The 18083-nt window shown below is 45.4% G+C and overlaps 1 protein-coding gene across 1 annotated transcript in view; it reads left to right on the top strand.

Annotated features, from left to right (window-relative positions):
* xrcc3 (X-ray repair complementing defective repair in Chinese hamster cells 3) overlaps positions 1-18083 on the top strand; it is a gene marked incomplete at its 3' end in the record, with an annotated part of 29360 nt that extends 11277 nt beyond the window's left edge. Inside the window, exons 2-6 of the mRNA XM_084314620.1 lie at positions 3369-3506; positions 6069-6281; positions 9918-10072; positions 12898-13110; positions 18033-18083. Of these exons, the coding sequence (XP_084170746.1) occupies positions 3369-3506; positions 6069-6281; positions 9918-10072; positions 12898-13110; positions 18033-18083 (770 nt within the window). The remainder of the gene's footprint in view (positions 1-3368; positions 3507-6068; positions 6282-9917; positions 10073-12897; positions 13111-18032) is intronic.

The following is an 18083-nucleotide window of genomic DNA, read 5'->3' as shown; positions in this document are numbered from 1 at the left end:
CCGTCACAACCCATACAGTGACGGACCAGAGTTTCTCAAGCTCCCGGAAGAAGAGTGGCCTACACCCACCCCACGGGAAGCGAGTAAAGAGGAGGCCGAAAACAAGAAATCTGTGTTCTGTGGATTGAACACACTCGTCTCCACAGACCCCGACATAGACGATTGCCTCACCCTAGAGAGTGCGCAGCTAAAGACATTTCTGTGGCACCACCCAGAGGTTCAGCCCACTACTGACATTACTGCAGCTGACTACGAAGAAGCGGAACTTCTTCTACTACAACGAGCCCAGAGAGACTCGTTCCCCGATGAGCTAGACTGTCTACAGGGAGCAAAGCCCGTCCCATCAGACAGCAGACTGCTCCACCTAGCACCCGAGAGCGACGCCCATAGTCTCATCAGAGTGGGTGGTCGTCTGCGGAGAGCCCCAGACTTACCGGATGACGTCAAGTACCCGATAGTCTTGAACAGCCGACACAAGGTCACAGAGCTGATCATAAAGAAATACGACGAGGATGTGCACCACGCAGGGGCAGAGAGAGTCTTCGCGGAGATCAGACGTCGTTATTGGATACTGCAAGGGAGAGAAGCAGTGCGGCGCTTCCAGCGAACCTGTCTAGACTGTCGTAAGTGGCGAGCGCAGCCCAGTATACCCCGGATGGCTGACCTACCTCCCTGTCGCCTCCGACTCGGCGACAAGCCTTTTCACTCCACCGGTATGGACTGTTTCGGCCCGCTGTATATAAAGAAAGGAAGAGGAACCGAGAAGCGGTGGGGTATTGTATTCAAATGCATGACCACCCGAGCGATACATATAGAACTCCTTCCAACCATGAGCACAGACTCATTCCTTATGGCCTTCCGAAGATTCACATCGCGGAAAGGCAAACCGTCTATATTGTTGTCTGATCACGGGACAAACTTCAAAGGCGGAGAAAGAGAGCTGAGAGAGAGCTTCCAAGCTATGGGCCCAGAACTTAAGACCCACCTCGCTCCATCCCAGATTGACTTCCAGTTTAATCCCCCGAACGCACCTCACTTCGGTGGAACTTGGGAACGAGAAGTACGTTCAATAAAGACAGCCCTGTACGCCGTGCTTGGGGCCCAGACCGTGGCGGAAGAAGTCTTAATGACAGTCCTCACGGAGATCGAGGGAGTATTGAACTCAAAGCCCCTCGGTTACGTCTCAAGTGATGTAGCAGATGTCGACCCAGTCACCCCCAACACACTCTTGATGGTGCGGCTGGACCCCGCGCTACCCCAGACAATGTACAGGCCTGAAGAAGCGAACGGCCGAAGAATGTGGAGGTACAGTCAAGTATTGGCTGACAAGTTTTGGAACAGCTTCCTACTCCACTACCTACCGTCTCTACAGACCCGCCAGAAATGGGTAAAAGAGAGAGACAATTTGACAGAAGGAACAGTCGTCATGATTATCGACCAGTCACTACCCCGAGCTATGTGGCCGGCTGGCCGCGTAAGCAAAGTGATCACCGGTGCCGACGGAAAGGTCCGAGCAGCTGAAGTGCTCGTCCAAGGGCGGACCTACACCCGACCCGTGGCGAGGCTAATAGAACTGCCAAGGCTCCCCGATACTATCGATGACGACCATGACCCCATGACTTTGTGAACTGACTGACCCTCACAACAGACATTGAGTAGAGGACAGTGCGGTTAATCTGTCTCTGCTTAGCTAATTAGGTGGGACTAATTAGGGGGCGGCTGTTACGAAGGATCAGATTAAACCGAATATATATATTTATTTATTGATATATATTGAATAGTATTTGTATATCGTTTGATATCCCTTGTTTATTCCTTGTACATATACACGGAATATCCCTTTAGTCCAGCCCATAATAGTTCATTCTCCTATTGGACAGCGGTCCACCGGCGCCAGGGACCGGCCCCCGGAGCCAAGTTCAAAGTCACCGACACGACATGTCTGTACTTGCCCGGCCCTGCCCAGGGATACGGCGACAGAAATGAGAGTGGCACTATTTGTGCACCGTGCGTATAAATACGGCGCAGGTGAATGTAGAAGACTTTTAGCCCCTTACCTCCGTACCCTTCGTGCACTTAGCATGTTACCGATAAGTTGAAGCCTCACCCACGATACAACGTGCGGTGAAGTATGGCCTGTTTGGCCTCAGAATAAGAGCATCGAGACCGCGTGCGAATTAGTAACTGAATTGTCAGAGTTTGGCACTATACCGTCGAGTGCGACATATTTCTATTGAGTCTTTAATAGTCTATTTGTGTATAGTGTATCGTGCGGTTAGAATTCTATAGTGACCAGCATCTCCAACGCTTTCTCGTATTAGCTAGAGTTCTTATCCAGGCTGGGCCGACCGCATGGCGCCTTCACCCGAGGAGACCTAGGCGAGAACCGTATGGACATGTACACTGGATTAATCTACCCGACGACTACATAGCCTTTGCGGCTGGAATATATTTGCTTTGGTCCTATGATTTATGGAGCGGATAATCGCCGACGCCTGCACGTGTTGGATTTACCCCGAGAGGAGTCGAGTCGGCGCTCAGAGAGCCTGAGGCCGCCTAGCTTTCTTCACTGTAGAACTACAGTCTACAAGAGAACCAAGCTGTATTCGTCTGTGGATCAAGAGACTACTGCACCGGCTTCTGTACCTGAAGTCTCCCTAGTCATCGTTGACCAGACGTCCTACTACCGACAGATCTTCTACCCCCTTTGCTGGCTTACAACCAGTGGGAACCCTTTCCAGTATCTCCCGCTATCACTAGTGTACCATAGATATAATTCCCTAAGATTCAGGTTGTATAATTAGCGTAACCAGAGAATGGACATTCGTTATTGATTTGCCTACGCATACTCCTTTGCCTTACAAGTGCATTCAAAGAATAATGTAAAGTATCCTATGTACCTTTTGCTCCATTAAATACTTGATTAATACCTTTGACTGGAACCGATTTCATTGTGGGAAGTGTTCATCATATTCATATATCGTGTACTGTATGGCCAGTAATTAAAGTACATAAAGCGGTAGTGGTTTAATGATACCATACTTATCAATACAGTCAGGGAATTGTACCCCTCAGTTACACCCGGACTCACCGTATTTTCTCAGAGTGTCTTCCCCTGATCTATATCCCATTCAACCTGTTTCTGTCGGTCATGCTTGACCAGAAAAAGCGATAAACGCTAAAAAGAACCAGCTGTCTGGTCAAAGTTTAAAAAAAAAAAAAAAAAAAAAATGAGGGATGGGTGTAGGGAGGGAAGATCGGTGAGGGAGATCAAAGAGAGGTGGCGGGGGAAGGGAGTCTGATCCTCCACACCTGGCATTATGCCAGCCAGCGTACACGTGTTTAATTCATGCCATTTCCATTAACAGCTAAAGTGAAATCGGCGAGGGAGGTTCTGTGTCTCTCGGGTCCTGATCTTCGTCGCCTCACCCGCCTGTCGAAGTGCGATGTCCAGCACCTGCAGGCTGCCGCCGCGGCCAACTGTCGGAGACACCCACCCGTTACAGGTCATTATCTCCATGAGACGCCTATTGCTTATTAACAGCGGAGGAGTGCTGCCGAGTGCTTCCGCGTTTTCCCTGATTGGCTGCGACACGCCCCGCGGCAGGCGCGGCAGCCGCAGAGCGGAGCGGCAGAGCGGCAGAGCTTGCGGCATTATGTAGCCGTAATCCGCCATGATTTTCATTCGAAGCTTAGCTCACCTGGCAGCGCTGCGGTCCTGCGATCCGTTGGTGACAAGTTCGAATCCCATCAATTTTTTTTTTTTTTTTTTTTTTTTTTTTTTATACGTGTATTCTTTCGCCGGTTAAGGTTAGGCATGGTTAAGGTTAAGGTTAGGCATTGTTTCGGAGTTGGTTAAGGTTAGAAGGGTTAAGTTTAGGCGCTGTTAAGGAGCTGGTTAAGGTTAGAGTTTGTCTTAGAGAATGGCAATATTCTTTCTATGGTTAAGGTTAAGGTTAGGCATGGTTATGGTTAAGGTTAAGGTTAGGCATTGTTTTCGGAGTTGGTTAAGGTTAGAAGGGTTAAGTTTAGGCGCTGTTAAGGAGCTGGTTAAGGTTAGCGTTTGTCTTAGAGAATGGCAATAGACAGCCTATTTCCGCACTGCCGCTCTCTCGCGCTGCCGCGGTCACATGGTCACATTGTCACATTCTTGCACTCCTCCACTGTTAAAAAGCAACACGCCCATGAGACACCCACCCGTTACAGGTCATTATCTCCATGAGACACTCACCCGTTACAGGTCATTATCTCCATGAGACACCTGTCAGTGTCAGTTACTCACACACACACTGAACGCCTGAATAAAGACACCAGTCAGTTGCTCACTCACACACACCCCGATGAAGGCCTGAATAGGCCGGTAACATGTTGGTGCTTTTAATGTTCATAATGAACTAGCCATATAATAAATGTTTTGAGTTCAAGTTTCAAGTTTCTTTATTAGTTGTCATACAGAAGTACAGAATACTTTTATATAAAATGCTTCTTTCTGTTTTGCTCCAGAGATTGTGCTAGATAAAAATAGATAAGTATAAAATAAGTATAGTAAGTATAAAATAGAAGTCAAGTACGTAGACAAAAGTGTTCAATATATATACAATGTACAATGCAGAGTAGAAGTAACTGAGTTACAATATACTATATACTATACAGTACAATGCAGAAATGGGATGAGGTACAATTTAGGTACAATTTACAGTAAGGTGTAATGAGGTATGGGTTGTAGTGCAAATTCTTTGCCAATAAATATAAAGTGTGTTTAGGTGTTCTAAAGTGGGTGCTGCAGTGAGTTGTTTGTTTAAAGTGAGTGTGTGCGTGTGGATGTGTGTGCTGTGAGTGCATTTGATGGTTGTTACTAGGGCTGACCTTCGATTTTCTTTTTGGAATTCGAAGCTTCGGGGCCGAGATTAGATTTTTAATTCGAAGCTTCGAAATAAAAAAAATAATAAAAAAAAAATTACATTATTTTTTTATTTTTATGTTTCTTTTATGTTGTGGGACTTGTACAGCACTTTGTTCAACTTTGTCAGTGCTGTAAAGTTTAAACCTTTTTAAATATTAGACAAACTAAACACTTTGCTTCCATGAAATATTGTAAGCCGTCATTTGAGGCTTTATAAAAGCAGCACAATGAACACAAATCTGTCAGTGCCGAGTCCGACCTCATCTTAAATAACAAACAGCATTGCTTGTTGTAGTTAACAAAGAGAGGCAGAGTTGATTTTGCAAAAAATAAAAAATTCATATATTTTTTTTTACATAATCGAATTTTCTTTTCATATTCGAATCCCATGCCCATCGAGCGAAGCTTCGAAGCTTCGAAGTATTTAAGACAGCCCTAGTTGTTACATAGTGTTATTGTCATTTAGCATTCTGATGGCCTGAGGATAAAAGCACCTTCTTTAGAAGATCACAATCATACTGAATGCCGTAGTCCTCTCCCCTTAAATATTTGACATATCTATGGTTTCTCCCTCTGTATTTCCAAGCTGGACATTGGAACCCACCAAGGTCATAATTCCAACCCCCCCCCCCCCCCCCAATTGGGAGTTTCCGACCTCCTGATTTTGAATGGAATGCGGCAGTAGGCTTTTGGGGGGGGGGGGGGGGGGGGGGCATATGATGGCCATTCCCAAGTTCAGTTATAAGAACTGGTCCGACGCGAAACGTTCGTTATACAAGTATCGCGGAGACATTTCAAAGGTACTCACAGTTGCACGAGGGTCTTGGACAGAGAAACGCAATGGTTTGAAAGCTCGGCGTTGCTAATAAACATTTTAAATAATTTGTATAAACGTGTAAACAGCGATGAACGTATGGCTGCTCCGCGATACTTGTATATAACGAACGTTTCGCGTCGGACCAGTTCTTCAGAGTTAAAATAGGGTGGTTTCCTATGGGGGAGCAAGGGACTGTGGATTCACTAATAATAGTTCTGGATTCACGCCAAACCTTGTTGCCGTGCATCACAGTCACGAAAGGGGCTAGTAAATCCCATGGGGGCAATTCCATGTGATTCCGGGCTTAGTTATACAAATACATTTAGATTTGATTTGCTGCTTCCACAGCCCTGCAGCTGCACAGTGGAGAGTGTCCGTCGCTGGAGCTCGGCCACAGGCTGACCTGGTGTTGTCCTGTCCTGGACGCCCTGCTGCGGGGCGGCCTGCCCCTGAGGGGCATCACGGAGCTGGCAGGGGAGAGCAGCGCAGGCAAGACCCAGCTGGGCCTGCAGCTGTGTCTCTCAGTGCAGTACCCCCAGAACCATGGAGGCCTCGGCTCTGGTGAGGTCCAAACAAACACCTTCACCTGGGGCCCAAACAAACACCTTCACCTGCGCCCAAACACACACCTTCACCTGGGCCCAAACACACACCTTCACCTGGGCCCAAACACACACCTTCACCTGGGCCCAAACACACACCTTCACCTGGGCCCAAACACACACCTTCACCTGGGCCCAAACACACACCTTCACCTGGGCCCAAACACACACCTTCACCTGGCTGTGTCACGTCAAGTGGGGGAGGGGAGGTACAGACAGGAAAACACACAATAATATAAATAATAATAATGTTAAAATAAACACAACATTTAAAATGGTATTTCTAATTTTCTACAAGTGGAGTCACACATGCACCTGCTACTGGAACATAACTTAGCATTTAAACTAAAGTGGTATTTTCTTTTGGGACATACAGTATTCACAATGAATCTTTTAACTCTTAGAGGGGACATTCCACCACATGCTTTCATGCTGACACCATGTCAGTAAAAGAAAAACAACGCTGGTTGTTACGAAGGATCAGATTAAACCGAATATATATATTTATTGATTGATATATATTGCATAATATTTGTATATCGTTTGATATCCCTTGTGTATTCCTTGTACATATACACGGAATATCCCTTTAGCCTAGTACAGACCATAATATTTCATTCTCCTATTGGACAGCGGTCCACCAGGCGCCATTGCCATACCTCCAAGGTCTGGTTCAAAGTCACCGCCGGGGACTTGCCTGGACATGAACGGTTCTGCGCAAGGATATGAGACAGGAATAAAGCTGGTACTAGTTTGTTCACCTAACGTATAAATACGGCGCAGGTGAATACAGAAGTAGAGTTACCCAATAAGTTGAAGCCTCACCCACGATACAACGTGCGGTGAAGTATGGCCTGTTTGGCCCCAAATAGAGCATTGAGACCGCGTGCGAATTAATAACTGAAGTATCAGAGTTTAACGCTGTACCGTCGAGTTCGACCGATTCTATTAAGTCAGTAATAGTCTATTTGTGTATAGTGTATCGTGCGGCTACCGTTCTACAGTGACCAGCATCACCAACGTTTCCTCGTACCAGCTAGAGTGCTTATCCAGGCTGGGCTGCTTACCCTGGCGCTTTCACCCGAGGGGCCCTAGACGAGGACCGTGTGGATTATGTACACTGGATAACCTACCGACGACTGCATAGCCCTTTTCGGCTGGATTATATTTGCTTTTGGTCCTGTAATTGATGGAGCGGAGAATCGCCGACACCCACAATTGTGTGGGATTTACCCTGTGGGGAGCCACGTCGAGCCCGCCTCTCAGAAGCCTGAGGCCGGCTAGCTTTCTTCTAGGGCTGCACGATTTTGGGAAATAATCTAATTGCGATTATTCTGACAGATATTGTGATTGCGATTTGCGATGCGATTATAACATATTTAAAAAAAAAATTACAAGAAGAATGTTGCTGCTTTCTGTAGTCGGGTCCCAACTGCAAAATTACTGTATTACCCTGTATTATACACTTTTACTATCATGTAGACTATTCTGCTTTGTGTTTACATGTGATGTATTGTATACATGCACATTTATTATGTTCTTGTGTGATGTATCGCACATTTTATTGCTGTGTGATGTATTGCAAATGTTATTGCTGTCATCTTGGCCAGGTCGCGTGTTGCTTTATGACAGGTCATGAGTGCAAGAATGTGACAATTTGACCATGTGACCGCGGCAACGCGGGAGAGCGGCAGTGCGGAAATAGGCTGTCTCTAAGACAAACTCTAACCTTAACCAGCTCCTTAACAGCGCCTAAACTTAACCGTTCTAACCTTAACCAACTCCGAAACAATGCCTAACCTTAACCTTAACCATGCCTAACCTTAACCATAGAAAGAATATTGCCATTCTCTTTGACAAACTCTAACCTTAACCAGCTCCTTAACAGCGCCTAAACTTAACCGTTCTAACCTTAACCAACTCCGAAACAATGCCTAACCTTAACCTTAACCTTAACCATGCCTAACCGGCGAAAGAATACACGTTAAAAAAAAAAAATTCATGGGATTCGAACTCGTCAACAACGAACCGCAGGACCGCGGACCGCTGCTATGCCAGGTGAGCTGAAGCGCCGAATGAAAATCATGGCGGATTCCTGCGGCGGTTACCTAATTCCGCTCACGCTCTGCCGCTCCGCTCGCTCTGCCGCTCTGCTCTGCGGTTGCCGCGCCTGCCGCGGGGCATGGCGCAGCCAATCAGGGAAAACGCGGAAGCAAAAGCAGCACTCATGACATGTCATTAAGCAATAGGCGGCCAGGTCTACCTTGCAAAGGAGATCTTGTATCTCAATGGGACTTCCTGGTTAAATTAAATTTTTATTTTATTTATTTTTTTAATTGCAGGCTTGGCGATTTGATAATTGCATCATTCCAAATCGCGATTTCGATTTAAAAAACGATTAATCGTGCAGCCCTACTTTCTTCCATGCTGAGCTGCATGCTACGGAGAACAGCTGTATTCGTCTGCGGATCAAGAGATTATTGCACCGTCTCCTGTACTTGGAGTCTCTTTATCGTCGTTGACCCAGACTCTACTACCGACAAATCCTCTCCCCTTGCTGGCTTACGACCGGAGGGACCCTACCAGTATCTCCCGCTATATTACCAGAGTACCATAGATATAATTCCTAAGATTCAGGTTGTATTATTATCTCCTGCGTAATATGAGAATGGACATACGTTATTGATTTGCCTACGCACATTCCTTTGCCTTATAAGCGCATCCAAAGTAAAGTATATTATGTACTATCATTGCTGCTAATAAATACTTAAATCCAGTTTTGTGTGGAACCGAGTCATTGTGGGAAGTGTTCATCTAATATACCTGTGTACTGTATGGCCAGTAGTAATGTACATAAGACGGTAGTGGTTTAATGATACCATACTTATCAATACAGTCAGGGAATTGTACCCCTCAGTTACACTGGTGTTCTACAAGGGGAGATATTCATAACAAAAATGAAACTGAGAGAGAGAGAGGTGCTTTAACAACTTCAATTTCTCCTTCTGAGAGACCTCTAGTAGGCTAATGCTGGCTGTTACCCAGCCTCACCTGTTACCCAGCCTCACCTGTTACCCAGCCTCACCTGTTACCCAGCCTCACCTGTTACCCAGCCTCACCTGTTACCCAGCCTCACCTGTTACCCAGCCTCACCTGTTACCCAGCCTCACCGGTTACCCAGCCTCACCGGTTACCCAGCCTCACCTGTTACCCAGCCTCACCTGTTACCCAGCCTCACCTGTTACCCAGCCTCACCGGTTACCCAGCCTCACCTGTTACCCAGCCTCACCTGTTACCCAGCCTCACCGGTTACCCAGCCTTAATAAAGTAAAGTGTGTGTGTGTCCTGTACATGTAGGAGCTGTATATATCTGTGTGTCCTGTACATGTAGGAGCTGTATATATCTGTGTGTCCTGTACATGTAGGAGCTGTATATATCTGTGTGTCCTGTACATGTAGGAGCTGTATATATCTGTGTGTCCTGTACATGTAGGAGCTGTATATATCTGTGTGTCCTGTACATGTAGGAGCTGTATATATCTGTGTGTCCTGTACATGTAGGAGCTGTATATATCTGTGTGTCCTGTACATGTAGGAGCTGTATATATCTGCACCGAGGACTCGTTCCCCATCAAGCGCCTCCGGCAGCTCGTCACCCAGCAGGGCCGTCTGAGGCCGCACCTCCCTCAGGCCCTCATCCGGAGCCTCCGCTTCACCGACAACATCTACATTGAACATGCAGCCGACCTGGTGAGGCCTGCTGCTAGGGCTGCACGATTAATCGATTTTTTATCGAAATCGCGATTTGGAATGATGCAATTATCAAATCGCAAAAAAGAAAGAAATCGCAATTATTTTTTTCTTTTTTTCTTTAACTTTTCAATATTTTTTTATTTAACCAGGAAGTCCCATTGAGATACAAGATCGGTTTGGGAGAGGGAGGTAAGGGGTTTTAGATTGTGTGTTGTGAAGTTTAGACTTCAGAGAGGGAGAGTAAAGTACAGAAAAAAAGGTACCGGTGTCGATTCCCAGGTAAAAAGAAACATTTTCAGGCTCGGTGTCCCGAAAAGACCCACTGTGTAGGCCAGATGCAAGCCACATTTTACAATAAACCTCTGTGGGGCTGCTTAATTTTTTTTATTATAATCGCAAATTTTATCGCAATCGCAATATCTGTCAGAAAAATTGCAATTAGATTATTTCCCAAAATCGTGCAGCCCGCGGCTGCTACCCCTCTCTTAAAGGGAGAATCTGTAAGGCCTGCGAACATGCAGCCGACCTGGTGAGGCTGGCTGCTACCCCTCTCTTAAAGGGAGAATCTGTAAGGCCTGCGAACGGTGACCTCTAGGCAAAAGAGCCCTGCTTGGTATTGCGCATTGTTTACTTTTTGTTTTGGTCTGCTGTGTGCGGGTTGGAGTTTAGTAACTTATTGTGCTGTGAATGTCTCCAGACCCCTCCTGGCAGAGCCTGAGGCGTGGCCAGCAGTAGCAGCCCCTCCCCCCCTGAGGTGTGGCCAGCAGTAGCAGCCCCTCCCCCCCCTGAGGTGTGGCCAGCAGTAGCAGCCCCTCCCCCCCCTGAGGTGTGGCCAGCAGTAGCAGCCCCTCCCCCCCCCTGAGGTGTGGCCAGCAGTAGCAGCCCCTCCCCCCCCTGAGGTGTGGCCAGCAGTAGCAGCCCCTCCCCCCCTGAGGTGTGGCCAGCAGTAGCAGCCCCTCCCCCCCCTGAGGTGTGGCCAGCAGTAGCAGCCCCTCCCCCCCTGAGGCGTGGCCAGCAGTAGCAGCCCCTCCCCCCCCTGAGGTGTGGCCAGCAGTAGCAGCCCCTCCCCCCCTGAGGCGTGGCCAGCAGTAGCAGCCCCTCCCCCCCTGAGGTGTGGCCAGCAGTAGCAGCCCCTCCCCCCCTGAGGTGTGGCCAGCAGTAGCAGCCCCTCCCCCCCTGAGGTGTGGCCAGCAGTAGCAGCCCCTCCCCCCCCTGAGGTGTGGCCAGCAGTAGCAGCCCCTCCCCCCCTGAGGCGTGGCCAGCAGTAGCAGCCCCTCCCCCCCCTGAGGTGTGGCCAGCAGTAGCAGCCCCTCCCCCCCCTGAGGCGTGGCCAGCAGTAGCAGCCCCTCCCCCCCTGAGGTGTGGCCAGCAGTAGCAGCCCCTCCCCCCCTGAGGCGTGGCCAGCAGTAGCAGCCCCTCCCCCCCTGAGGTGTGGCCAGCAGTAGCAGCCCCTCCCCCCTGTCCCGTCTGAAATCCAACTCGCACATCAGACAAAAACAAAAATTGTAAACAAAGTTTACCATGTTGTCATCTTTTGCTTAGAGGTCGCTGCTTGGCGAGATTACAGTATAACGAGATTGTGGCTTTTCCTAGAGGTGTTTCCCACAGGATTTTGTGAGACTGTGGTGGGTGAACCTCAGGCCCTCAGGCCCCCCCCCCCGGAACTTTTTTTTTTCTAAATTTTAAAGTTAAATGCATCAATCTGGTGCACTTTGAGAGCAAGATAAAGAGGCTAGATCTATGCAGAAAATCACTGTGATTCCAACCCTGAAAACACATGATTCCAACACTGAAAACACATGATTCCAACCCTGAAAACACATGATTCCAATCCTGAAAACACATGATTCCAATCCTGAAAACACATGATTCCAACCCTGAAAACACATGATTCCAATCCTGAAAACACATGATTCCAACCCTGAAAACACATGATTCCAATCCTGAAAACACATGATTCCAACACTGAAAACACATGATTCCAATCCTGAAAACACCATGAATACTACAGATGCACGATAATTATCGGGCCGATATCAGCTATTATGACGTCATCCCGATAAACCCGATAAAATTATTGTTAGCTCCGATAATAAATAATTTATTTTTTATTTTTACTTTTTTCTTTTCATGTCAACGTTCACACGCACAATATATGCTTACTTAGGATTTGACTTGATTCAACAACAAAGCAGTCGGGGCAATGGCAAGCCGAAAACGGTCGAAAATGTGGTTATTTGAAGTTTGGATTTTTTTTTTTTACAACTGCGGTAGGTAGATTTTTTAGAGACTAAAGTACCGAAAAAAGGTACCGTTGGGTACCGGTATCGATTCACAGGTACCGGTACCCATCCCTACTGACAAAGCACAATACCTGTTGGTTTTTAGTTCACTCATTGTTCAGGGAAACACATTGTTAATGACATTGACGGATTGTGAATTTTGTGATTGACTCAAATTATATTATATATAGTCACTTTATTTGAAGAGTCAAAACTGTTCTCTTGGCTTTGTTTTGTTCATAGTAGTAACGCTCATGTCATGATAAATCTGGTTAGGTCAAAACTACAGGAATATACATAAAAAAAATAATATTATAATACAATAAATATATATATATCGGGTATCGGTATCGACCTTGAGGAGCAGAAAGTTATCGGTATCGATATGGGGGTCAAAAAAATCAATATCGTGCACCCCTAATGAAAACCAGACCATTGCTCTGGAGTGTTTCATGATTCTTGTATTATAAACCTTAGGTCCACCACAGATAAAGGTACGTATGGGAAACCCTGAGAGTTGTTTCCTCGGCCTCTCCCCAGGGGGCGCTCCAGGCCTGCGTGTCCCAGCGGGTGCCCGTGCTACTGTCCAGGGGCCTGGTGAGGCTGGTGGTGGTGGACTCCGTGGCCGCTCTGTTCCGCAGCGAGTTCCAGGCGGACGAGGCGGTGGAGCGAGCTCGCCACATGCACGCCCTCGCCGCCACGCTGCACCGACTCAGCCACCAATACGCCGCTCCCGTCCTCTGCATCAACCAGGTCAGGGGGCATTCTGATTAAGGTAGTACTCTGATTAAGGTAGTACTCTGATTAGGATTGTATTCTGATTAAGGTAGTACTCTGATTAGGGTTGTATTCTGATTAAGGTAGTACTCTGATTAGGATTGTATTCTGATTAAGGTAGTACTCTGATTAAGGTAGTACTCTGATTAGGATTGTATTCTGATTAAGGTAGTACTCTGATTAGGATTGTATTCTGATTAAGGTAGTACTCTGATTAGGGTTGTATTCTGATTAAGGTAGTACTCTGATTAGGATTGTATTCTGATTAGGATTGTATTCTGATTAAGGTAGTACTCAGATTAGGATTGTACTCCGATTAGGGTTGTATTCTGATTAAGGTAGTATTCTGATTAGGGTTGTACTCTGATTAAGGTAGTACTCTGATTAGGATTGTACTCTGATTAAGGTAGTACTCTGATTAGGATTGTATTCTGATTAAGGTAGTACTCTGATTAGGGTTGTATTCTGATTAAGGTAGTACTCTGATTAAGGTAGTACTCTGATTAAGGTAGTACTCTGATTAGGATTGTATTCTGATTAAGGTAGTACTCTGATTAAGGTAGTACTCTGATTAGGATTGTATTCTGATTAAGGTAGTACTCTGATTAGGGTTGTATTCTGATTAACACTTTGGGTGCCGGGAAACGCTTAAACACGTCATTCCCGGCCATGCTCAAGTTGCCGAAGACGCTTTACAGCGTCTTTAACTCTTTCAGTGCCACTCACGAGATTTCTCTGGTCTTTTTATAGGTGGTTGCGTGCCACTCACGAGATTTCTCGGAATTATTATTATTCTTTTGCGATCTGAAAAATTATTGCATCACCCGAGCCTACCCGAGTATAGCCGAGCTGCGCCGGTGATCACTGTGGAAAAAAGCGCCCCCTGTCGTCTCCCAGATGACATAAGTGATTTTGGAATGGACTCAATGAAAATGAATGGGGAAAAAAATCCGGTACTCCACATTTTCCAGTTCACTGATCCAGCCGGGGTTACCACAGTTCATTCTGGAGCCTCAGATCCCCGCGGATCATGGAGATCTACAGTGTCGCTTTGGATCCATACACGTATCGATTTTTTCGAATGGTGATCAGGAATTGGAATATACCAGTTGGATACCATCTGATGTCAGGTAAGGACTCTATGTTATCAGTGGTAGGATAATCGGAGTAAGTTTGATGAAGTTATAAGCTGTTTTGTGAAATGTCTTCTTTCGGTTTCACTGTAAAAGTCTGTGAGGAAATCAACGGAGCGATTATCAGTGCGCGGCCGTAATGTGCTTGCGTGCACGTATAATATTGATCATCTAGCGTTTATTTGAAAACGATTCATAAAAAGGCAGACGAATATCAACGTTGTGGAATATTCCACTAAAAGACGATCATAGAATGCTCCAGAATGAGCTGTTTTTTATATCAAAATGGGGGCTTTTCTAACTGCTCTGAAACGGAAACGACGCGATAAAAAAACAATCTGCCTTCACAGCACTGACTGGAAAATAGTCTTTGATAATGCGATGGGCAGATTAGACACATAGCCATAATTTAAAACATAGATTAGGCGATATTAACGTTAACATTGGCGCCGATGGTGGCATTCAAGCGGTAAAACGGAAAACCAGGCGTGGCACTGAAAGAGTTAATATCAATATTTCAAAAAATCTGGGATCGGATTCATATGTCCCCTCCGCTGGCCTGAGATCCACCAGGAGGACCCACTGAGCTCTCTGGCGGTTCAGGAGCGCCATCTGGTGGCCGATCGGCGCAATCGCTTAACAGGAAGTGCCATAGAGGTTGTGCTGGACGGCCGTATTACTTCCGGGCACTCGCTATAGGTCCCGGCATTCTAGCTCGTCACAATACACAGCGATTGATTGCCAATAACTCGATAAACAACATGATTTGGACGTATATACCATTATACAAGCTGGAGATGGACCGGGTAAATCTACATCCCATAATGATAAAATTTCTACTCTACGATGATCGCCCAACGGCGCGCGGAGACTGGGGTGAGTTTTAGCTTGTAAAGTTACCGTCTTCGATACTAACTGCTATTATCAACATTTGACCCACATTAGATGATTGGTATAACGCTGCCCACGGAATTATAAACGCCCCCTAGCCCATCCGGTCAACATCAGATGACGTGTAGTAACTTCTAGAAGTACGTCTAGTTGGAATTTTTTATATCGCGCTGATTGCCATAAAACTGTATTGCATCATCAATATAATGTATTTGGGGTTATAGATCACGTTCTGGAGAAAGCTGCAGAAAGAGATGAAAACATACTTATACATTAGACCATACTTTACTATGAATATGTGAATGAAAAAGTTTAACGTTGCTACACAATGAACAATACATATAGGACTTTGAATGGGCCCTAATAATGGCAATGTAGCAATAGAATTAAAAAAGTTATAGCCCTGCAAAGAAGGGGACGTTCTCTATAGACAAATAGAGCCGGCAACCTACGGTTGATAATGAATTTAACCCATGGCAGCCAAAGTGTTAAGGTAGTACTCTGATTAAGGCAGTACTCTGATTAGGATTGTATTCTGATTAAGGTAGTACTCTGATTATGGTTGTATTCTGATTAAGGTAGTACTCAGATTAGGATTGTACTCCGATTAGGGTTGTATTCTGATTAAGGTAGTACTCTGATTAGGATTGTATTCTGATTAAGGTAGTAGTACTCTGATTAGGGTTGTACTCTGATTAAGGTAGTACTCTGATTAGGATTGTACTCTGATTAGGATTGTACTCTGATTAAGGTAGTACTCAGATTAGGATTGTACTCCGATTAGGGTTGTATTCTGATTAAGGTAGTACTCTGATTAGGATTGTACTCCGATTAAGGTAGTACTCTGATTAGGATTGTACTCTGATTAAGGTAGTACTCTGATTAGGATTGTACTCTGATTAGGATTGTACTCTGATTAAGGTAGTACTCAGATTAGGATTGTACTCTGATAGGGTTGTATTCTGATTAAGGTAGTACTCTGATTAGGATTGTACTCCGATTAAGGTAGTACTCTGATTAGGATTGTACTCTGATTAAGGCAGTACTCTGATTAGGATTGTACTCTGATTAAGGTAGTACTCTGATCAGGATTGTACTCTGATTAAGGTAGTACTCTGATCAGGATTGTAACCAAACACCCGGGACATGGTTCGATAAACAATTCTGGGTTCATGATTTGATATTATGATATCTTTAACAAAACTAAAAGGAACACACCAACATTGTGCGGAATGCACTTACCGTCTTCTCCAGAGTCAGAAGATAGATACCAATTTCCCCTCTGTGCGTTCAGTAGCTTAGCACAAATTAATGGAAGCGGATACGGACCACTAGCCTAGCTTAACACATTAACTGCCACAGAGTTTGCCCGTCTCAACCACTCTCTGCCACCACTCTAAGCCTATGGAGATGTTCGCCTTCTTTGCAGGGCTATAACTTGTATTGCTAAATTGACATTACTATGGCCCATTCAACATCGATTATCTATCGTTCAGGATGTAGGAACGTTATACTTTTTCATTCATAGATTCATACGAAAATACCGTCTAGAATATAAATGTTTTTATCGTTTTCTGCAGTAATTCCTAGAACGTGAGTTATAGGCATAAACGCATATATAGATTATCAACTGCCGTTTGTTGCCGATACACGCTATATTAAAAATTTCAACTGTACATGATCCTAAACGTTATGACTCATCATGCGCGGATGAACGGGGGGGGGGGGGTCGTTTATAATTCCGTGATCGTCAGTAAATGCTTTATGTAGTATGGGTGATATATTGATCAGAGAAGTTTGCATTAATAATAATAAACAAACACGCTGAAAGTGTCGTTACTGTCCTCTTACCGTTCGCCGATGAGACTGGAGGAAAAAGATCCCACTTATTTGACGGCGATCTACTAGATCCATTTCCGGTTTGTATAATAATAATAAACGCCCAAATCATATCAATTATTGAGTTATGGCAGCGATCCGTATACACGGATTAGGGATGTCCGATATTATCGGCCTACCGATATTATCGGCCGATATCGGCATTAAAATGTGATATCGGAAAATATCGGTATCGTTTTTTATTTATTTTTTTACATTTCTATAACCTTTATTTACCCAGGCAAGCAAGTAAGAACAAATTCAGATTTTATTTATTGTCAAAAGTATGCATAATGTTGTGTTAATTCCACAACAAGAGATATGTAATGTTAATTACCTGAAATTATTAAATTTTTTGGGGGGGGAAACCCTGCATATATCGGTATCGGTTGATATCGGTATCGGAAATTAAGAGTTGGACAATATCGGTATATCGGTATCGGTAAAAAAGCCAATATCGAGCATCCCTAACACGGATGTGTGTCTAGAGTCCCGCAACAATATGTGAGTGCCGGACGCATTTCCCAGATGCACGGAGATCACCAGAGATCCATTTCCGGTTGTAACTCGCCGATCATCCACCAGGCGGCAGTATTGAAGCGTTTCAGAGTTGTGCAGGCTCCCACTGTATCAGCCGAGGCTGGGTGAGGGAATTATGAATACCATGGCGAAAAAATTAAATATGATCTCAATAACGTCGTACGCCGTGGTTTGGCAGAATTAGCATGACCTTGAAACACGTTGTACGACGTTATTGGCGCCCAATGTGTTAAACTCAGGGAGAGGTGTTTTTGGCCAACAGCTAGGCTAGCTGTTCCGTATCCGCTTCCATTAATTTGTGCTTAACTAGGCTAGCTTACAGCCGATAGCTTTCTACTGAACGCACAGAGAGGAAACTGGTGTCTATCTTCTCGTCTGACTCTGGAGAAGACGGTGAGCACACATTATGTAACTTGGGAAAGTTTATCCACAACTTTCTTCCCCGTCTCTTTGAAGGTGACTGACGTCATGGATGGAGCAGATCCTGCCCGCTGCAATTTTGGGTAA

This window comes from Notolepis coatsorum (assembly GCF_963971535.1).
Source record: "Notolepis coatsorum genome assembly, chromosome: 5".
Classification (NCBI taxonomy): Eukaryota; Metazoa; Chordata; class Actinopteri; order Aulopiformes; family Paralepididae; genus Notolepis; species Notolepis coatsorum.
This window is presented reverse-complemented; position numbering and strand designations above follow the sequence as displayed.